Here is a 22562-nt window from a genome sequence, read left to right on the forward strand (position 1 = left end):
CGACATATATGAACAACACATTAAAATACACTTACCTTACACCCACCTTTTAATGTATCAATTGATGCAAACAAACTGAAATGGAGAAACTATGCAATGTTGTAAAGCAAAGTTTCATTTCATTTGGGATAAAGTAGTTCCCACAAGAAACTGATAATTTACAATCAAAGCATTCCTTGTTCAGCTTAACTGGCAACCACCCAACCCGATTCTCTTTTCACAAGAAAAACATCGACTGTATAGGAAACACATTTATTAAGAAATTGTCCAACAAAAAGTGGATTAAAACACTAGGATTTCTAAAATCAACAAGTTGATAGTAAACAGTTAAAACTGAAGCATCATTTTAAGTTAAGAAAATGCAGAACTTTATGTGCATGTGTCATGACTTATTTACATGTGCCGTTTTAGCTCATCAGTCCACCTAACGCAAGTGGATTGGTAATCCATACACAACAGGTGCAGCTCCTATGAGGTATTTTAGGTTTGTGGCCTGACGAGATGGGCCCATGAAGTCCAGGATGGGAGCTCCAGATCCAGCACTTAGCCAGGACTCCAACAAGGCTTTAGTGAAGCGATCAATGTCCCTATCTGTCACATCCCACAGGTTTCCTAAAACAAAGGGGCTAGAAAGAAAAAAAATGCCCAATGATCTTAGCTATGAATTGAAATAATCTAATTATATCCAAAAAAATTAATTAAAAATTATTTATTAGAATACAACAATATCAAAAGCTCCATCTCATTCTCACCAGTCTGCTATGAGGTAGTTGAGGATGATGCCCTGTCCCTCCTGATCCCCACGGACTGCCAGAGCAGCACTGCTGCACCCAAAAAGCAAAGAAGCTGCTCTCATCTGCTTTTTCAGGACTGCCTGGCTGTCCAAGAACCGTGCCCCTGCACCATGACCCACGTAACTAAAGAAACCAGGGAAAGAGGGACACTGACATGAATATCTAATAAAAACACTAAAAAAAACATATACAAAAACACAAATGTTCAAATGTGTAATCCTGAGAAGAGTAGTTATTCCTCTCCACTTTCACAAGCTCACATGTATAGGTCCTTCGATGCAACTGCCTCTTCCAGTCGACCCAAGTCTGGTGCAACTCCACACACTCCTTCCCACTCTGGTTGACTGAAATTAAATAGTCAAGTAGCAAATAGGTAATAACTTGGTGACTGAAGTGCACATTCTTCTCTTAGCCATCAGAGTATTGGTCTCACCTGCTAAACCATTCCTTGAAACGCTCCTGAGAGTTTCCCAGATTGGCATCAGGATCAAGAACATAAAACACCTGCTTTGTATCTACACCCTGATTCAGGACGGACCGAGAGTCAGCCTAGAAGAGTAGATTGAAGTTAAGCATATGTGTGTTAGAATTTCAGTGTCTGTTATTACAATACATCATGCAGTTATGGTTTGATCTAACCTCTTTCTGAATGCTTAGCCCAACCAGTGAGTGTAAAGAAGGCATCCGACTGACAGAGTGAGATTTTAAGATGGAAATACATTCCCATGGTAACTTCTGAAGGTACTGCATGAGACAGGAGAGAAGACAAATTAATGTTGTCCTATATTGGAGGGCAAACACTTTGAAGAACACTAGGTGGTCTATTTTGGACTGACTACAAATATCTGACTACAGGAACCATTAATTAAGAAAAAAAAGAAATGAAACCAACCTTGTCCAGTATAAGAACCATATGACCTTTAGGCTCATCTCTATCTGCGAGTTGGGACACAGCTGTACGCATAAGCTGGTCACACTCCACGTCCCACTGTGGAGAAAGTCCCAGTGTAAACCTTTGGAGGTCTTCTTGAGAGAGCTCAGGGGACGCAGACAGCACAGCCTGAAACAAAACAGAGGTCAGTGGTTGTAATTTTAGAGGTTCTATTCCAGCTGCTTTGAGCGCTCCAGGACCCATGGAATGGAAAAACCACACACCTTTAACATTTCTTCACTGACTGTCACTCCTCTGGCTGACAGCTTTTTGCAGAGGTGCTGTGTCTGCTTCAAAAGTTCAGGATCAGATGAAAGAGGTAGAAGAAAGCTCTTCCAGCATCCCAATGACGTCTCCATTTCTTTTAACAGTCGCTGAAATTATTGGACAGTGCTTAGACAAAATCTTTCATCAGCCTATAAGCAATTAGTTCCTAGTTAAACTAGAGTAAAACAATTATTTCCTGCTGCCTGCATGTTGCAGTTTCAGAAACACTTAATACGGGCCGTGCAAAGCACTACAAGAGTGTCCAGCAGTGCCCTTTCCTTAGCACTCACCTCGACTTGAGAGTCCAGAGCCCTGCGGCCCTCCCACCACTTGGCTTTCTCCGAAACACAGCTCACAACTTTCTGCTGCACCTGAATGCTGTCCATCTCTTGGACAAGACAACTAATAGGCTGCTGCAACATAAGGGCAGAAAGAACAAAGTTATCATTGGAGATCTTAATTTGAAAACATATCTAAGAAGTCATGTGGAAATGTACTATCAATAGCTTAAAAGATGACAACACAGGTCTGTTTTTTTCTAGTTAAAAATGTTAAAGTCAAAAATTAGTTCATGCACAAATAAATCCATTAAATTATTTTAACAATTACAAATAATTATGATTTCCCGTTTACCATGTCTTTTTTATTACACTGATTATATTAGAAACCTGTATTCATTTTTTTTTGGAGCAAAGAATAATAAACCTGATTTGCAACACCTGGTGTTTAGATGTGGGGATGTGGACAGTGACAGGGGCAGATCCTTTCTCGAGACGAGACAGCATGATGCTGTTGCCCATTTCTCCAGGTTTTACTCCAAGCAAAGACATCACACACACTGTTACACCTAAATTGGAATAGGATACACACAGTGGTAGGATATAATGTGTAATCAAAATACCCATTGACAAGTATAGCAAGCTGCTCATATAGTTAAATCAGACCAACTGAGAAAATGGTTATTTACCAGGGGGAAGGTGATTAAGTTGATGGAGAAACTCTTTGCAGTGGCTCTCGGGGAAAGATGAGGAGTCAGCAGTAGGGAAAGAAAAGATGTCCTCTATCTGAGACAACCTCTTTTCAGTAGAAGTCTGTCCATTTGAACTGGGTTCATTTAGGCTCATAGCATCCATCTTGTCTGTCAGTTGACTGAATGACTTCCTCAGCTTTCTGTTAGAATTATACAACAAACATAACAGTTTGACTGTGAATAACATAGTTTGTAGTCACATATTGCTGATCAGGTAGGTGTTTTGAGAACAAATATGAAACACACTTACCTAAGTGTGCTGGCTAAATGCCGGATGGTGCGATGGCGGCTTGTGATGCCTAAGGACTGGGCATGTAGCATTGCTGTAGTTACAGGATCCTGCTGTCCAATGGTCAGGGCCAGAAGAGAACAAACAGCCGGGTAGAGAGTGGGAGAGGGGAAGTGCTGAAAGCTTAGCCAAGACGAGCGGAGCAATGTCTGAATGTCCTCCAGAGAAACATTGTCTACAAAGAAAAAAATATCAGAATCCATTTTTAACAGTTGCATTTAAAGCACAGAATAAAAGAGACGGGGTAAGATTTTCACAACAACTAAATCAGCATGTTAAGTTTAGACAGTCATTGCAGAGGTACTCACCTGGCCTCCTGCTTGACTGAGGGAGGTGGGTCTGTTGACCTTCTACGAGTAGATCTCTGCTCCTGATCTCAGACAAGTCACATCTCTCAACACTGCAACACATATCCCTCCGCAAGACCTCAAAATCAATGTCTGCAAAAAGTCAGAGACATAGAATGTGAGCACATGTCCAGATTTTGCTTTATGGTGGTCTCTATGGTGGAATTACTTGTGTATACTGTCTACATACCAATCTCTTTACTTGAACTAGCATTGTCTTGAGTTTCATTGTCTGATGTCCTAAGTTGCTCTATGCTAATGTCCAGAAATTCGTTAGTTTCTTCTTCAATTGCTCTCATTTTGTCTGGCCCCTCCATCGTTTCTGCATGTGCCCCGGCCTGCTCTCTTCTGGTTCTTCCTCTCCTTGTTGGAGCAGGCTGACTGATCAACGTGTCATCATCCTCTGAAGATGCAGCACAGGACGAAGCTTTGCTTCTTTTACCCTTAACTTGCCTCTTCAGTGGAACCTTTTCCACAGGAGGATCTAGAGCAGCTTTTGTTGTTCTTCTCGTAGTTGGTCGCTTTTTAGTGGCATCAGATTTTTCTTTAGACTTTGCTTGACTATTACTCTCAGAGTCACTCTCATCACTAAACTCCACCTGTATTAAAACAAATCAAAAAGTAAAACATTTAATATAAAAACAAGTAGTATGTCCTATAGACAACAAAAAGTGTATGCTGATTAGATGCCAACCTGGAAACGGGATTTCTTTGTGCGTTTGGGGGCAGCAGGCACAGCTTGGGCTTTGTCCTGAACTGGTGAAAGCTCTTCATATACCTGGAACTGAAGCTTAGTAGCAGTCCTTGGTGCTTTCTGCACCACAGGTTTCGCTTTTTGAATAGGAGTACAGGACAATGTAGGTACCACTGTGTTGAAGTCAAAAGTACCAAGATCCTTAACAGTGGGCTTTGTTTTTATCATTACTGGGGTCATGGGAACTTGACTTTTTCCTTTTGTTGAGACACCCGTCACTCCAATCCTGGGCTTGACCACCTTTACCTTTGTATTGTCACCAACATCAGATAGTTTAGTAGAGTTTTTGGGTTTTTGAGAGATCCCTTCTTTTGATGATGAATGTACATTTTTCTCTTCTGATTTAATCAGTTTCTGTTCTTCGGGTGCGTTCCACGTCCAAGCATTCAAGAAGAGTTCTTCTGGGTTGCAGCCCTTTTTTGAAGCTAATGTAATCAGTAACGCTATGGCTTTGGTTGCATTTAGGCCTGCCTTCACAGGTCTTAGAGCTGGAGAGACAGTTGAATCCACAAATGATAGGCCGGCTTCCAGTACCTTCCATATACTGCAGACTTTGCTAAGTCTTGGTTCCAGGGCAGGCAGGGCCATGCAAAGGTACACGCGACCCACCACATCCTGCATCATGGAAGGTTTCAAGATGCCTTTGGCGGGTCCACAAGAAGGGAAAAGTTTTGCCAATTTTGCCCCAAGTTTGGCAGTGACATTCTTGCAGCGAGTCAATGCTGCCCATCGAAGTCTAAAACTAACTTTGGCTTCATTGGGATCTAGTTGGAGAAGCACATCAGCTTGTGTGGCAGCCCAGCGAGCAGTAGCACGGCCCAGACAGGGTTCAGAGCAGCAGGGGCACTGGCAGTTAGATTCATGCATCAGGGAGGAGAGCCAGCGTCGAGGCTGGGCTTTAAGAGGCGGGGAGTTGGCTGGATCATTGACTACAGGCTCTTTGCTGATCCATCTAGTGCTCAGGATGCTCTTAAAATCTTCCTCCGAGGTTGGAAGGGGAAACTGTGTTTTCTGCAATAGACGACCTTTTCTTGGCTTAATTTTCACCCCAGTCTTCTTCACCTGATCAGAAAAATCTGGAACAAACAAAAAAGTGAAATTCTAAATGTTAGCTTGCTTCTCTGCCTAGTATCTATCTGTACAGTATATTGCCTGGGTTAGAGTCCTGGGGGGCGGCTTTTGTATATAGAGTTCATATATCCTCCATGATGAATGTATATTTACCAATAACCACCACAATAAATAATTTTACTAATAAACTTTAACATCAATGTTACTAATTGACTTCACTGAAAGCCAAAGAATTGACACAATTCTCCAAACTGACCTGTACAGAGCTCCAGAAGGTTCCTGACTTTGTCGAGATCATATCCACTTTCCTCTCTTTCACCCTGCATCAGCTCCAACTCAGCTTTTATCACCAGTAGCTCAGCACATCTACAGAAACCCAAGAGGAACAAAGGAAGAGATTAAGGAAATAGATCAAAAAGCATTTTTTAATTACACTATCCACATGTACATACCTGCCAAGGGCTTGCAGTTTAATGGCCAGTTTAAGGGCTTCAAGGCACTGGAGTCTGGCATCATTGATGGCCCCACAGGAGCTCCTCAATGCCACCATCTTCATAGAGCAGTTTAACAGCTCTGAGAGCAACTGCCATTTCAGCACTAGGTTATCTCCTTTTAGTGGAACAAGCAAGAGAGAGACAGAGAGACAGAGATGTAATTGTAGGACAGCATTAAATGAAGCATTGGCCCATGTGTCTGACAGACATACCTTGGTCAACAAAACGCACATCTGAGATGTTGCCAGTAGTCCCATATAGACCTTTACCCACCAGTGTAACCAGCAAGCTGCAGAGAAGCTTCAGACTTTCATAGAGAGCAGTGTCCGGGCTGTTTATACCTAACAAACAAATCCATTCTTAAAAACTGAGAAACCTCACAGCTACGATGTAATAAAGCCAAAAAGATTCACAAAACCACCTAGTTATAAAAGGTTTTGCTCCTTACCAAGCTGTGTGATACAGCTGCGCTGAGCTTTTGGCACTGTAGCTGTGTCCAAACTGAGATAGGAGCAGCAGGTCTGAAGTGCACGAGCACGCAGGAGATACCAGCTCTTTGACTGCCTTTGCTCATTCACTTCTTTGAGCACCTCACACAGATAAGGCACGCCACGAGCCACCTGAAATATGACCACACGGGGACAACTTAAAGAAAATGTAATGAAATACCCTGTACCAAAAAAACTCATTTGTACACATTACACACCTGTCCAGTGCTGTAGCAGTACTGAGCTTTTAACAGAATTGTCAACATAGAGAGGGAAGAAGGTCCATCAACAGTGGTATCTGTGGCAAGATTATTCTCTGCTAACTCTAGTTGGGTCTGAAAGAAAAACACTAACATTAAACATCTACTAATCCCATATGAACATGATATATTGCTGGGAATAGGGATTATAAATCTGCATTACCAAAGCCAGGTCAGGAGAGCCGATTTCCAGCAGGAGGCTTGCTGATTGACACAGAAAGTTGGCACGACCCTGCGCATCAGCAAGGTGATGTGAAAGTCCAATAGTAAGCTGGTAAGCTTCCAAAGCCTTAAGGGGCTACATGAGGAAACACAGGGATTGGATTACTACACAGAAAGTCTAATTACCTGGATGATTAACAGCAGTGATAACAACCGGATAAAAGTGGAAAATCTGTACTGCAAGTCTTTGTGTTTTATAAATTGTGGGAACAGACAGAAGTAAAATCAAATCTGTTGGTGTTAAATACAAGCAAAACAAATGATCAAGAATGATTTTGCCCTAATCTCATTACCTTTCCCATTAGCCTGAAGAGAGATGCAGTCAAGGCAATAGAGCTACAGGTCTGCTTAGGGTTCCTGATTGAAGGCAGCACTGGAGACTTTAAAAGAGTGGACCATTCATTCAATGCTTCATCCAAAGGCTTGCACAACTCTTAAACAACAAAATGAAGATGCATGAATTACACACAAAGGCAGCAATGTGTTTTAAACTAGACAACAGCCAATTTGCAGGGACGGTGGATGATATGAGAAAGGGTTTCCTACCGTTCTCTGCAGCCAGGTTAAACTGTAGACCTTCATACACCAGAATGCTGTCTTGGGTCTTCTGCTTGTCTTCATAATCAAAATCATTTGTTCCTATAGGGTTGTCCACAAACTGTGTCTGCTCACGCAGCTCTCGCAGTTTTGTATCCTTCTCAATGGCCTGGACATAAACACGCAATACTATTTGTTACATGTCCTTATTTTAAATTTTACTGTCTAATTATCAAAATTTCACTTCCAGTTTTTTTTCCTGTCTGGCAGTTGAACAAGCAGCAGGTATTAGGCTGAATGACTTTCAGTTTTAGTACTTATGCCATTCTAGGAAAACAACAAAGTTTGAGCAGTACTTGCCTTCTGAAGATTCCTCTCCAGTGTGCAGATATAGAGCCAGAGTAAGGTATGTGCCTTGTCATCCTTCAGTTTATCAGCATTCTCTGGAGTCTCAGGTTCTTCCTCCAATAGCCGCAGAGATTCATGAGTAAAGTCAACTGCTGTGCTGTAAAATTAGACAAACACAGTGAACCACAGGACAGGAGTAAGGTGTGAATAAAAGGACAATATAACAGTTCCTACCAGTCAGTCTGTTCACTGAAATCCTGGAAACACACAACTTGGGCCATTTCACAAAGGTAGACTGCACGAAGGTGGGTGTGCGAACTCTCCTCATGGCAAATGTCCAGAAGATCACAGAGTGTGTTATAACGCTCCTGAGCAGTGTCCCCGGCCACCTCCTTATATGCGCGCAACTCTTCTTCCAAGAGGCAAAGCATTACGCTCTCATCAGGGACATCAGGACTGAAACCATCGCGTAATGTCCTGTTCCAAAATGTAATAAGTGTGAATTTCTATTCACTTCACACACACGGCACCATTTCACGAATGAAACAGCAAACCTTGCCGTTTATAGACCATACCTTAGTCGGATGTCCTCTTCAGAGTTACGTGCTGCATCGATCTTCGTTTTTACCCACAGAGAGAGTGGTTCAGCCATGTGAGCACAGACATTTTCCCCTAGAGTTTTCAACCACAGGACGACCCAGTCAAGTGCTCGCTCCAGCTGTTGAGCTCGCCGTGAAGTTTGCACAGCCAACATGAAGAGTCGATTCAACTAGGTGAGAATGAGAATGTGAATACCATAGAAAAAGTCAATGACACTACTTTTGTACAACTGAATATAAACTGAGGCTGTGTATACAACAAAAGATGAACCTACCCTATCAACAGAGAGCGATACTGGGCAACTTTTGCATAGATCCCTGCAAACAATCTCAACTAGCGTGAAGGCCTGGTCATACAGACGCTGGTTGTATAACCCACAAGCTAAGTTGCTCACTGTAATAACTGCAAGAAATGAGACAACACAATGAAAATTTTAGATAAGCAGAGGAAATATCAAAATAAACTTAAAATAAACAAGAAGTAAAAAAATGACCTGCTTTGATAAAGAGGTTTTCACTTGGGAGCTTTCGAAGTTCACTTATTAACTGTCCGGCTGTGGCTTGGCAGTAGAGCAGCACCCGGTCCAGGGTACCACTGTCCTCAAGCTAGGAATGAAGAATTACAGAGCTCAGAATTAAGTCTAGTTTAGATTACATTTTGTAAGATGAATAAGTTGCTGTATGTTATCCTCACCTGTGACGAGAGCATACTCTCATAAGCAAAAACAAAGCCTTGATAAAGACTAATGCAAAGGGTTTGTTGCAGTCTGTTGCTTTCAGCTTGGCAAGTTGAATTCTGTAAACAGAACACATGGTATACTATAATTAGTGTTATTCCTACACATTTTGAATAGAAGAATAGAAAGCAAATAAGAATTCATCTCTTAGTCTATAAAGACACTTGCCTTGTTCATCATTTTCAATATCAGATTTTGGTGCTCCTCGAGAAACGAAAACCAGGCCAGAAGTACAGGTCCACTTAATCCTTTTTTGTGGGCACTCTCAACGGCCCACATAACAACTTTGCAGCCCTCCAGAACTGCATGTGCTTCTTGGTCCCCTAAGTTTGCTGAGAGTGTCCTTAAGGCTTTGGTACACTCTGTCAAACCCTCTGCACTCTCTTTGCCGGCCTTCATCATCAAGTGGAGTTTTACTGCCCACTTACCAAGCAACAGAGGTGTACACTGACAGTCTCCACAGCCTCGCACTTTCCTTTCAATTTCATTCAGAAAGCTGGAGACTAGTTCATTGTGGCCAGCCACGCACATCACCTTAACTACAGTTAATACTATTTCTGAAAGCACAAATAAACTTGGAATAGCAACATCTCCATTACAAACTCGGCCACTATCCCAACCTCTGCTGAAAAGTGTGTCCACTTCCTGCAAAAGAAAGGTCGCATCCTCCTTGGTCACTCGGTCACAGTTACTCTCAAACTCAGTGATGGCATCATCAGAATAGATTGGAACTTTGGAGAAGGAAGACGTTTCTGCATTCAACAACAGCAGGAAGGCAAGTGCTTGCATCTGGTAGTGGAGTTTGTCCTGGGCATTTAGGACTTTCCTGTCTTTGGCTGCAGAAAGTCCATTCCAGAGCACGGAGAAGCAACTCCGCACAAGAATACAGTAGTCCTCAGTCTACAGAAAACATTAATAGTATTGAAACAATCATCTATTGTGTGTATATGGTATATACACTGCACAATTTTATAAACATCTATAGTGTAATCTAAGTGTAACATACCTGATGACATGATGTTGGAGAAAGCCTGCTGTGCAGCAACCCTGCCACATGACTGCATAAATTGTGAGCTTCTAGGGAACTTAGCTTCTTTACTATATGGAAAATTATTTTTTCTATGTACAATGGACTGCTCTGAGGAACAAGTGATGCAGACACATCATAGCCATGAATGGAAAGCTCCACCAGCTTCACTAACTGACAGACATGGTCCAAGTCAAGAGATCCGACTCCAAGCTGATGGTTACAGGCTCTGATGACTCTGTCACACAGCGTGCGACCCTGTAAACCTGGTCCACTCTTCACATAACTCTACAGAAAAACAAACAGGTTAGGATCATTTGTTCAGTACAACAGCTTTTTAAAACCATTTTGATTATGGTAATTAATGGGCGGCATACAAGTCAATGTTTAAAAATGTTCTTAGGTATTTACAAGAGCGGTTCATCAGAAAATTAGGCGACTTGAGTTAATGCTAACCTCCAGATCTTGAAGCAAAAGTTCTGTCTCTTTCAATGAAGCACTGCGCTTGATGTACTCGTCCACTTTTAAACACTTCATGTCGAAAACTGCAAAAGACACGTCAGTCAAAAATTAGTTGTTTCACTCGTAAAGTTTGTAAAGACATACTTTGCTCGTTAGCTTAAGCTAAGGTTAGCGACAACGTCCTTCTATGACGGCGTCCAACTAACGTTAACCAACGTTTGATAAATAAACGGCGACTTACTTGAATCGAATCATATATGAGAACTTTCTCTTAAAGTGTATAAAAATTGGACTTGCTTTCCATTACAACATACGCCTAACCAGCACTACAACTACTAAACAGGTGAAAACTTTATCAGTCAAATGTTGAACACTGTGTCCACCGCGCAATGTATTTGAACGGTTGCTTCTAACCAATCCGAAAGCACGCCCGCCTCTACGCGACAACGCGGGGACTTGTGGGTAATATAGTTCCTAGCCCGTCTCGCGTCATTGCTACAAGTTGACCAAACTGTACGAGGCTCAAAGAGAGGCTTCAAACTGAGAACTACAAAGTGTGACTCTGACCTTCTTTATTACGTCATTCAATGGTGATTAAAGTTGGACTGAATAGTTTATACCAAGCAAAGAACATGATAATTAAACAGACCCTTAATAAATACAAAGGAGGAGATAAATAAGTTACTTGATTCATAACCTAGATAACATCCAGGACAGTTAAGACATGAGTTTCATCATGATCCTTTGGTGTCAGAACACTATAAAGAAGCAGCTTAATAACAGCATTAATGTTCCAGTGTGGACAAGAGTGCAAAAAACAGTGTAGTCCAGAAGATGGAAATAGCTGTAATTCCTACTAACTAAAACTAGGAACACATTAATTGTTTTAAATATGTTGGTATTTGACCAAAATAGAGGGTCATAATTCAAAAGTGACTTTGGGCATTAATTCTATACCTTGTGTTGGTGTTATACTTATTAGCTTTATTTGCATAACACTTTTCAGAGTCTGAGGTTACAAAGTGCTTCAAAAAGAAGACAGAACATGCCAGATCTCAATGGCAGTAATAACTACTGTGGAACTAAGCCTCGCTTCTTGATGACATGTTCCATGGCAGTCTTCTCAGAGGTGTCCAGGTTGATCTTGTACTTGGCCAGGATTTTCAGAATGGGCCTCAGTCGTAGCCACCACTGAATCTTTGGAATACGATGTCTACAGAAAAAAAGGTGTTAATATATGATCTGCTTACATTTAGATGAACAATTAACTGAAAGCTACAGCTGCAAGTCTTAGTTCATTCTTTTTATTAGATGTCATGTTGAGGTTAAATGATATTATCACATTAAATCAGATAATTTGAGAAGAAGTAGAAAACTGAAAAAGTAAACCTTACTCAATGTCAGTTTGTTCTTTAAGTTCTGCCAGAGACTGGAAGACCAAAGATCTCTTCCTCATGCCCAGCACACAGGCAGAGTCTGGAGAGTTGGCAAAAATGCGTCCTGCAGTTTGAGATGAAGCGTTAGTTAAGTGTGCACAGGATGCATCGCTTACTGTCATTTTCACCATTCGTGAGGTCATGCATTCACCGTGTCTGTAGCATTCCTTCAGCTTGTCAGTCAACCAAAGGACGGATTTGACTCCCATCTTGGTGGCAAAATTCCTGTCAAAAGGACTGGGTGTTCCCCCCTGATGACAGAGGAGTTTATGATAGTGAACTGTGTGACGAGCATGTGTCTGTGCACGAGGAGCGAAAGAGTCGCGTTAATGGCCACACCTGCTGCATGTGTCCAAGTACATTCTTCCTGCAGTCAAACACACCCTTGCCCTCTTCTGAGTACAGGTTGAAGATAAAGTCTGTGGTGTAGTTTGCGTTGCATTTCTCGTTTCTGGAAAAGTCAAGTACAATATTGTGTAAAAATAATCCCAGTTTCTCCCCTTGTATTTACAGTGTCGCAGTGTGTGAAGCTTGATTTCACACACCTGAGAATGAGTCCTCTCTTCACTGTGGTCTTCATCTTCTCCACTAGATGGTCCACATTCAACTACAGGCAAAAACATTGCACCACTGAGACCAGTCCACCAATCATTCATCAACATTATGAATGATAGAATGTAACACCTCCATGATCAACAGGATGCACAGCATCAACAGGATGATGTCGGGATTTTTTCGTTCTGCAGGAGGACAAACCTCCAGGTCATGAATGTTGAAGGGCTCTTCATAGATGTAGGCAGCATCCGCTCCAGATGCCAAGCCGGCCATGGTTGCCAGGTAGCCACAGTATCCTCCCATTGTTTCAACAATGAACACTCTCCTCTTGGTGCCGGCAGCGGACTGTTTGATCCTATCACATGTCTGAACCACAAGAGAGAGACAACTGAAAGAACATTGAATATAGTAAGTTTGATCATTAACGGTTTCATTTGCGGGTGTTTTTGTGTACTGTATGAATTGTACCATTGTTATAGTGTTAAGGGCCGTGTCAGCGCCAATACTGAAGTCTGATCCAGGGACGTTGTTGGAAACAGTAGCAGGAACTACAACAAGGGGAATACACAGTTCCTCATACTTGTGTCTAGCCTGCATCATCTCCAGCCCTCCAACAAACGCCTAAGACACGAGAAAGATCTGTTGTTGTCCACATAGCATAGTATTACACCAGCTGAACCTCTAGGAGAGCAGACGAAACGCTCACCTCAAAGCCTCCAATTATGACGACAGCATGAATGTTAAACTTAGTGATGCTCAAGCTGATTTCCTCCATGAATTCATTTGGCAGAGATCTGCAAAACAAGGAGAAATACATGATAATAGTGTATCACACAGGCTCATTGTTCCAGTGAGTGTCAACATGTCTTACCTCTTAGTTCCCAGCATGGAGCCCCCCTTTCCTGTCCACCCTGCTACTCCAGACCAACCAATAGGCTCAATCTGTGCATGGACAGAGTGTGTGATTTATAATATATACTTTAATTAACTAATTAACTCTCTTAAAACCATTAAGAGACTTGATGCATTTAATGTGCATGTAATTAAAGCTCCCCATTCCGTGTGCCAAGCCATCGAAGCCATCGTGCACCGCCAGCATCTGGTGACCCTGCAGGAGCCCAATCCTGACGGCCGAGCGGACGGCAGCATTCATTCCAGCGCACGGAGCTCCCACATTCAGAATGGCGATGTTGATGTTACTCTGATGGAAGTGAAATCCCAGAAACAGACAAAGGTTGAATTCTTTCTATCGAATGAGAGGTGTGCTATGTGAGCCGGGTAAACTGTCTTTCCCCACCTTTGTGTCTGGGGGGCGTACGTGGGCCAGCATTTTGTAGGTGTTCCAGTTGTTCTCAAAGCTCCTGTTGGCAAAAATGAGCAGAAATGTATTTGAAAGCCAACACAGCACCTGAGCATTGCAGATGACGCGTGCCTCACTTTCCCCTGAGCTTCACTGCATCGTCGAACCTCCCTTCACCCATGGCTGTGGTGACATCTTTAGTCTTAGGTGAAAATCAAAAAGAACTGTTCATTCAAAAAGATCTGCCATTACTGATGTATTTTAAATGGATTAAGCCTTTTTAAATCATTTGACTCGAACGGTAGGGTCATAGTTTGCTTTACCACTTGCACGCACTCCATCAGAGGCAGCCTGACAGCCATGTTCCCGGACAGGCTGACCACGCAGGCAGGCGTGTCCGGCGTGGCCTCCAGCAGAGCCATCACGGCCTCCACGCCCATCCTGCTCGCCTGCGTCATACAAGATCGCTTTCAGAGTCACGGAGGGCAGCACAGCTGGCGCACACGGTGGCAGTGAGCTGTTACCAGAATCCTGTCAAAGGCAGAGGGAGTTCCACCTCTCTGCACGTGGCCCAGGACGGTGGTCCGCGTGTCAAATCCTAGCTGCTTGGACACCAGCTGGACAGACAGAGAGTTCATCATGGCGTTTTCTCCTTTCTAGTGTACAAGGAGTCTCTTTACTGACCTCTTTGACCAGGTCGCAGGTGATCGGTTTACCCTGACGGTCCATGGCTCCCTCTGCAACAATGACAATGTTCAAACGGGTGCCTCGGCTCCTTTGCTGAGGAGGACACGGTGAAGTTTAGAATGAAGCATCCATATTGCCACACACACACACACACACACACACACATTAAAGATAGTAAAAGATGATAATGTTACACAAGAAATTGACCTCAGTCAGTCTCCTGCACAGATGCTCCTCCCATCCGTCGTCTGGGGGCATCTCTGGGATGAACACCCAGTCAGCGCCACAGGCCAGAGCTGTCACTAAAGCCAGGTAACTGGAGGAAGTGATAGCTAGTTAGAGTCCAACAATGTTAGTGACCTAATATTAAATTAAACCTTGAGGTAACAAACTACAGGGACCAGGACTAGTCGACCTCCTCATGCAACATGCTGGACCTACCCGCAGTGTCTGCCCATTACCTCCAGGATAAAAGTCCTCTGGTGACTGCAGAGCAACATTTTAGAGTGAGTTTTACCAGCACAGGACCCTTCACAGAGATGCACCAGTGCCTCCAGAAAGAGCAAACCTCTGCGCCGTGGTGGTGATGGCGTCCACTATCTCTATGATGCGGTGCAGGGCGGAGTCCGTGCCGATGGTCATGTCTGTGCCGCAGAAGTCGTTGTCTATGGAGCCCACCATGCCCACGATGTTGAGGTGAGAGGACGTCTTGGCCTCACTGGCGGTGATTTTACCTGACGACAGATTGAAATGGCATCAGTCCATTTTACCACAGCACCAGGGCCTCGCGTGGACTTGGTGTTAATTAAAACGCCTCTCACCAGCTTTGACCAGGTCCGCCAGCAGTTCGCTCCACTCTGAGCGGAACTGGTTGGCACCCGTTAGACTGCCGTCGCCTCCGATCACGCACAGATTGGTGATGCCCAGCTTGACCAGGTTACAGGCGGCCTTGGTGCGTCCCTCCTTTGTGCGGAAATCCTGACAGCGGGCACTTCCGATCACAGTCCCACCCTGAGATCCGACGGGGAGGAAGGCGCAGGTTTATTAATAACCTAATAGGTCCACGTGACATCTTAGTGCTAATGTCTAAGGCCTACTGAGGCTGCTGTTAATGAACCCTGGCCTTTGAATGACCGTTTGGCCTACAGAGTTACATCCCTCCCAACAGTAAACATGAGGATGAATGTTGTTACCAGCTGCAGCATCATTGACACGCTCTCCCAGGTAGCAGGTCGAATGTGGTCTCCACCGTCCACCAGCCCCTGGTAACCCTGGCAACGCAGGACATCACGCCCATCGGGTATATTACACACAGTACACGTTACAAATTACACACAGTACACGTGCAGGTTTTCCACTGAACAGGCGATGTAGCAGTTCATAAAAAGCTAACTGCATCATGACTTTAAAAAACAATAATAAAAAGTATAATTTACCTCATGGACAAAAAACACCTTGGCTCCAGTGTAAATTCCCACTCGCACTGTGGCCCTCACTGCTGCGTTCATACCTGCAGGCAAAGTGTAACAGGTTTACTGTTTTAGTTTTGGCAAATTAATCTTCTTCTACTTTGACGGATTTGGGGAACTTCATGTGTACGACAACCGGACTGGGATCATTTGATTGTCTACCAAGGCTCCCAGTTGGCCTCATGGTGCTTTCCTCGGTAGATGAACAACCGAAAGGCTCAAAAACGGGAGCGTTTCTCCTTTTAGCCTGTGCATGAACCTCCTCAACACATGTGGGGGTTGCTTAAAGGACAGCACACGGGTAGATTCACTCTGAAGCTGCCCAGAGCTTCTCCACTTACAGTGTGAAAGAGCAGAGGAGAGGTGAAGGAAAGCAGGCAGCTCGCTCGTGCTCTCATAACACTTTACAAACCCTTGACAGAAAGGTCGGCTTTCTAAAATTAGCGCTCATAACACACACACTGGTGGAGAGACAGCAGAAGAAAGTAAATGTAATGGGGATTATGAATGAAAAGAAGACAGGACAACTTCACGGTTTTGTGTTTACACACTTCTCTTGACTTGTACTTGTACTTAGACAGGCACAAAAACATTCATATGGAGACTGTGTGACGGACGGAGTGTTTGGGGTCGCTCACAGAGTCCCCAAAGGTCACAGCGGAGACAGAGAGTTAAAGGTCAAGAGTGTGTCTCACATTCTCACAACAGCTTTAGCTGATCATGATTCATTTACCAGTTTAGCCAAACTCTATATGAAAAGTGTGACTACAGAAAATTTAAATAATGAGTCAAATTGAAAATAATCTGTTGCTATTCAAATCTAGATTTCCTTGTTTGCTGCCATGAGAATCAATCACCCCCTTGTCATTAATCCCTGTTATTCCAGATCTTAGATCCTCTCAACCACCTGCTCAGGGCAGCAACCAGCAGCCCCAGCGTTGGCATTCCTCCCCCCACATAGCAGCCGGGAACGCTTCTCTCTCCACTCACCCTGGGCATCTCCTCCCGAGGTCAGCACAGCGATCGCCCGACCCACTCCCAACTTGGTTGGATCGACGGGAGCTGTTTGTGCCATGGTCCTGGAGCTGAATCTGGCTGAGGGAAAGAGGCCTTTAGTGTGAAAATCCCTGACACCCTGCTTCACTGTGTGGAGTAGAAGGAGCCTCGGACCTCCAGCTCAGCCTGACTGTTTGGAAAGTGATAGCAAAGGCAGGGGTGCCGAGCTGGGCTGTCTTGGCAGAAGCGGGGGCGCACATAGCAAACCCATTTAGACACACACACACACACACACACACACACACACACACACACACACACACACACACACACACACACACACACACACACACACACACACACAAGTTGGGGAAACACAAGTTTCCCCAACTTCTTTTAATTGAGCCCCTTCATTTTTTTGCAACGTGAATCACAGTGGACATGAGTTTTAAATACCACAACACATTTGTTTATTATCTATACTATTAAAAGTGGTGTTGCTCGCTGGTAACACAAATGTGTCCAATCACACTATGACCTGAATGTTGATATGAATTCATCCATCCAGTCAATGCTGCTCTTTGTTGAGGTCGTTGTGTAGCTGAAGAGAAGACATCTGTTGCATTTATTTATTTGATCAATACTCTCAATGCTTCAGTGTCACTTCCTCCAAATGTTTGTAATTGTTGCAGGTAGAAATCCAATCTGCACAGCAGCACATATACTGTACATGTGCTTATTGGCACCGTTATATAACACGCCACACATTCTGAAACTGGATCTTTATTTACCACGCGATTATTCAAATACTCCTCATGAAATGCACAGTGATTAGTTGCAGTGTGGCTTACCAGCATTTCCTGCTGGATCAGAGTTCGAGGATGTCTTGCTTTCACTGTCGCCACCTAAGGAACGGAATGGCATTAGTCAAAGTGTGAGCCAGACCCTAAAACTACACTAAACTAAACTTCTTACTCACACGTTGTTCCTCACATTTCTTTTTCCATTTTGTTTTAGTAAAATTAACATCTTGTTTTTGGTCATGGTGTAAACCTCCTCTACTGTATCAGCCTACAAGCGTTTCCTCCCACTGCCCTTATCTTGAGTTACAGCTTATCACAGAAGGTCACACACAAAAAAGAATTATTTAAAATTTTATGTCAACAATCTACACAAAAAAATTCTCAAATGAGATGCATAAACTGTAGCAAATGCTTAAATGTGCTCAGAACTCATTGTGTGCTCATGGAGAGCGGGATGCTGTGTCTGTAAATAGACACGTGACGTCTGAATGCACCCTCAGCTGCTATCTATGAAACACACTGAAGCTCCTCCCTTCATTAGCGCCATTACTGTAAAGCTGCACTGTCATTTCTATGACTGATCTATTCAAAACATAGCATGGAGTATTTATTACCTGTTGAACATACGAGCGCTTACAAATTATTAAGACGTCATAGATACTCATGCGAATGCAATGATTGAAAAATAATAAAGTGCAACAGAGCGAAGCAAAGGCAAAAGAGCAAAGCTGCAAACACACGAAGGCACAGAAATTCCGTGTGCTTACCTTGACCTTGCTTCCTGAACCAGCACAGGAGACCGAGCAGCAGAGCCAGCGAGAGCCACCACGGCACTGAGAGGAGACCCACGCTGCACATCCTCCTGCCTTCCTCGAGAAGCCATTCTGAATGGGATCCGTATTAATAGCGTTGATGCCACTGCTCCATTGTAAACCAATGACCTTCATTGCAATATGTGCAAGTCACCGCTGTCTATAATTATGAGAGAGGTGCAGTGTCGGTGCTTCATTTGTCAAGGGCTGAGCTGATAATGACAAGCTGGTCTAAGGTTAAGTGGAGAATCTTATTTTATTTTATTTTATATGGTTTTAGGTGTGGATATTGTCATTTATCCTTTAAAGACTTGATATAAAAATTGTGATGGAAAATCATTTACATTCTATGCTGTGCAAAACCAAGTTGGTTCTTATTATTGTGCAAATTATTTTAATACGGATTATTTTTACCTGAATATTACAGTAGACACAGGTTTGTGATGCTTCATTAATGTTAATATGACAACAACAACATCAAAAGTTGCCTTAGAAGCTGTTTGAAGGCCTCAAAGTGAAACTGGGTCCGTCTTTTGAAACCGCCGCTGACAGACGTGGCAGCCGCTCGGCAGACGCGGAGCTATGCAGCCGTGGGGCTGTGACATTCTAATGACTGTGGTACCAGAGCAGGCTGAGATTACAGTAGTGTTCTCACATCTGGTGATACAATGCATGGCCTCCCACATTGATTAGGCTGCTTTAAGCCACTGTAAATACAACACCGAGGCGCTTCTCAGATAGATCACATCAGATTGATCAAAATTAAATGAAGCGTTTCCTTGGATGGGATTCATCAGCTCGTGGCATTTGTGAACACGGTGACTCGACAGCCTGTCCTTTAACATAATGCTTTGCCTTTAGAGTAAATATATCATTGTGGACAGAAGGCAGCTTGTCATAAACACACGTCTCAGGCGGTGTTTGTGCGTCTGTCCAGGCCCCTGGTGCTTTGAGTGGCGTGCAGCTCTCTCTCTGGAGGCAAACCCCAATCAATAGCACAATTTCCAGGTAATCCCCCGTCCTGTCTTCCTGTGCAGCGTTAACGCTCACACCGCCTGTAATAAACCACGGGGATCAATACGACACCAGTTACAAAACACTTCCAGCTCAGCTAATGCAGTGAAATGTGGACTGGATATTGTCACATCGTGACCTCTCACCTTCTACCGTTGCCTCAGGTGTACAGTGAAAAAATTAGACCATGGTGCGTAAAACATGTTGCAATAGAGTGTCAGGTATTTTACAGGATGTATTGATTGTGAAATCCTCCTGAGAATAGCTTCATCTTAACACATAGAAGCTGAATCTATATCTCTGACAACAGCAAACACGGCTTTTGTTTTCCTTTGCTCCTCTTTCCGTTTAAGGATTGTGTTTAAAGTATTCAGGTTTTATTCTCACACATTGAAATATGCAGAAAGTCATTTTAAAGCCAACAATGCTCCCTGGTTCAACACAACCGCTGTATTTTGTCGTTTCTGATCCGTTTTGCGTTGAATTGAAATTCCGGTGTGGCCTCCTCCACATCAGAGTCAGCCAACAGGTGGCAGCAGCATCTGATCTTTCCCATCGCTGTGTTTATCGGTGCTGGAGAAGCACTCCAATAAATCAGGAGCTGAAAGTGTCAGAGCAAATTTTGTTACATTTTATTGCAGTTTAATCAGCTCAATGAATGTTTTAATAGGCTGATATTTTCGAGAGCTAATGGATTTACAGTGATAAATTGATGGGGGTGGGATCGATCTCCTTCCCTTCATCTTTTCCCAGTTTGGTCGTAATAAATGTATTCAGAATACTTACTGTTTATAAACTAGAGCTCATATGAGTGGTAAAATCACAGCATGGTGGTTAGTCCTGAGCTTTTACACGCTTTCTCTGTAGAGTTTCCACGTCCGTCCTCTTTCTTTGGCAACTTTGCCGTTATCTGTGAATGAGTGTGTGTCTTTATATGTCAGCTGTGTCAGACACTGGACAGGTTGTGCCCTGCCTCCCACCCACTGACATCTGGAACCGGCTCTGTGCACCCCAGCAACCCTTGACAGCAAAAGGATTTTAATTTTACTACGCACAGACTTCTGTTAATCTTTTTCTTCCCTCCGTTTCCTGTATTTTCTTCACAGCCTTTTCTTCTATTTCGTATAAAGGCCTTGGATTCATCAACCTGGACCACTGGGTCCCATCTTACTCTCAGGCCTCCCACAGCATTTAACATGTCTCCTTGCTTCCCCTTTTCCCTGAGGATTGTCCTCAACATTTGTCATTTCTCCTTTTCCATTATGTGCACGTCTTAACCCTTCTTTTGTCCTCCTTTCCCAGTGTCTCATCTGTTCTTGTTTATTTCGAGCCCTTGAGTTGACCTTCAGGTCTCTGGCTCCATCATTCTCTTACATTTTGGTTTTTCGGTCTGTTCTCTTGGCCAGAGTGACCATAAAGTCAACATGGGTGTGACATTTTGCTCTGCCCTGTATGCACTGTTGTCCTCTATCAGCATAGATAGCATGATGTATGGTGTGACTCGTGTAATAAGGACATGGATAAGAGAATAGAGCTGGCCAGAGGCTGTAATTAAAGACCATAGGGCCCTGGTAATGAGGCAGGGGAGGTAAAATGGTGGCTATCCACCGTCAGAACGATAAATCAACCTGCCCCTTTAGCTGCCCTGAACACAATAGCGCTGAGCTGCTTTCAGCCCCCCTCTTTGCAAAAGCAATTCCGTCATGTCTTGTTAGCTCATTCGTCTTCATCAGCACCAGTGGGAGATCCAGACGCCCTCGTCCCCCACCCCGCCCCGCCTCACCTCTAGCCGCCCCCTCTCAATGCCAGACGCCGCTGATCAAAGCGGAACCGGCCTGTGCATCAGCATAGACTCGGCTGTCATATCCCACTTATCCCACTAACACACACACACACACACACACACACACACACACACACACACACACACACACACACACACAGCGCTGGGCAGCAGTGGAAGTGGCAACAACAGCTGGTTATGCAGATCCGGGTCGCACAGTGTTTTTATTAATGAAGGTCTTGTTAACACACACAGCACACTAATCGCATTCAGGGCCAATTAAGGGGTGACTAATTAATCAGACATTTCCTATAAGGCTTATTGATATGTTAATCTGCAGCCATATAAATCAGAGTGTTAATTGTTCTGCATTCAGATAATAAGATTTTCATTACCTATAATGATGAATTGTTAAAGTCACCTGAACTGTTGATTTAACATTGTTTTGTTGTCAACAGATAGAGCAACATTTCTGCATGATAAAATGTTTGTACATAAATAGTTAAACACACGTCTGCACATTAACACAATTTTCCCAAATGACCCAGTGGTTCAGACGGGAAACGCTGCTGTCACACTCATCTGCAGGTGAGGTACAGATCCCAGCATATTAGGATGAGAGCTGAGAGCGTGTCAGCAATACAATCAAGCATGTAAATCTGATTTACAGTTTGACGGCATGTCATTTATTGGTGCAGTTGTAATTTGATAACACTTGGTGTTTATTGAAATAGAGAGTTTGGTGACAAATAACAAGTTATTTTTATTCTCTAACCTGTCAGGGCGGTGTAGATGACGGACCCACATGCACAGCACAAGACGAGTTTTACTGATGTTACAGAATGACGTTTATTCCACAATGCAGAATCAAATCCAGGCAGGGTCATACACAGGAGATCTAGCCGGTTAACAGGGTAAGGCAGAGGCGTAATCAGGGACAGGCACAGGTCAGACAAGAGAGATGAGTACAATACCAAAACGGTAGGCGAAGAATCGTGGTCAGACAGGCGAGGTCGGTAACAAGCAGGAACAATAAACAAGGCAGAACTA

The 22562-nt window shown here is 43.5% G+C and overlaps 2 protein-coding genes across 4 annotated transcripts; both read right to left on the minus strand.

Annotated features, from left to right (window-relative positions):
• Positions 1-238: 238 nt before the first annotated feature.
• espl1 (extra spindle pole bodies like 1, separase) lies at positions 239-11069 on the minus strand. Of its 2 annotated transcripts, none has more exons than XM_055509283.1 (32): positions 10899-11069; positions 10652-10740; positions 10175-10483; positions 9337-10068; positions 9126-9227; positions 8926-9037; positions 8707-8834; positions 8408-8601; positions 8067-8309; positions 7845-7989; positions 7494-7653; positions 7241-7380; positions 6889-7023; positions 6684-6800; positions 6426-6597; positions 6190-6318; positions 5936-6092; positions 5740-5849; positions 4353-5488; positions 3849-4257; positions 3620-3751; positions 3273-3486; positions 2960-3162; positions 2712-2839; positions 2283-2402; positions 1950-2099; positions 1687-1854; positions 1434-1538; positions 1228-1343; positions 1055-1138; positions 753-917; positions 239-626 (listed from the first exon to the last, which is right to left on the minus strand). In XM_055509283.1, the coding sequence occupies exons 2-32, from the start codon at positions 10730-10732 to the stop codon at positions 425-427; spliced, it is 6498 nt and encodes a 2165-aa protein (XP_055365258.1). In that variant the 5' UTR covers positions 10733-10740; positions 10899-11069; the 3' UTR covers positions 239-424. The 2 variants fall into 2 exon arrangements, with proteins under 2 accessions (XP_055365258.1, XP_029007236.2); XM_029151403.3 differs by having other exon boundaries at positions 2283-2405.
• A 143-nt stretch (positions 11070-11212) lies between these two features.
• pfkmb (phosphofructokinase, muscle b) lies at positions 11213-17306 on the minus strand. 2 transcript variants are annotated; one of them, XM_029151410.3, is made up of 22 exons: positions 17095-17306; positions 16072-16145; positions 15829-15906; positions 15457-15646; positions 15204-15369; positions 15077-15121; positions 14843-14951; positions 14633-14728; positions 14473-14565; positions 14272-14397; positions 14086-14150; positions 13946-14009; positions 13703-13849; positions 13520-13590; positions 13355-13442; positions 13117-13269; positions 12850-13014; positions 12639-12700; positions 12433-12544; positions 12245-12344; positions 12052-12157; positions 11213-11870 (listed from the first exon to the last, which is right to left on the minus strand). In XM_029151410.3, the coding sequence occupies exons 1-22, from the start codon at positions 17177-17179 to the stop codon at positions 11729-11731; spliced, it is 2337 nt and encodes a 778-aa protein (XP_029007243.1). In that variant the 5' UTR covers positions 17180-17306; the 3' UTR covers positions 11213-11728. The 2 variants fall into 2 exon arrangements, with proteins under 2 accessions (XP_029007243.1, XP_029007242.1); XM_029151409.3 differs by having other exon boundaries at positions 12850-13269.
• Between the last annotated feature and the right edge of the window lie 5256 nt (positions 17307-22562).

Source organism: Betta splendens, chromosome 5, assembly GCF_900634795.4.
Source record: "Betta splendens chromosome 5, fBetSpl5.4, whole genome shotgun sequence".
Classification (NCBI taxonomy): domain Eukaryota; kingdom Metazoa; phylum Chordata; class Actinopteri; order Anabantiformes; family Osphronemidae; genus Betta; species Betta splendens.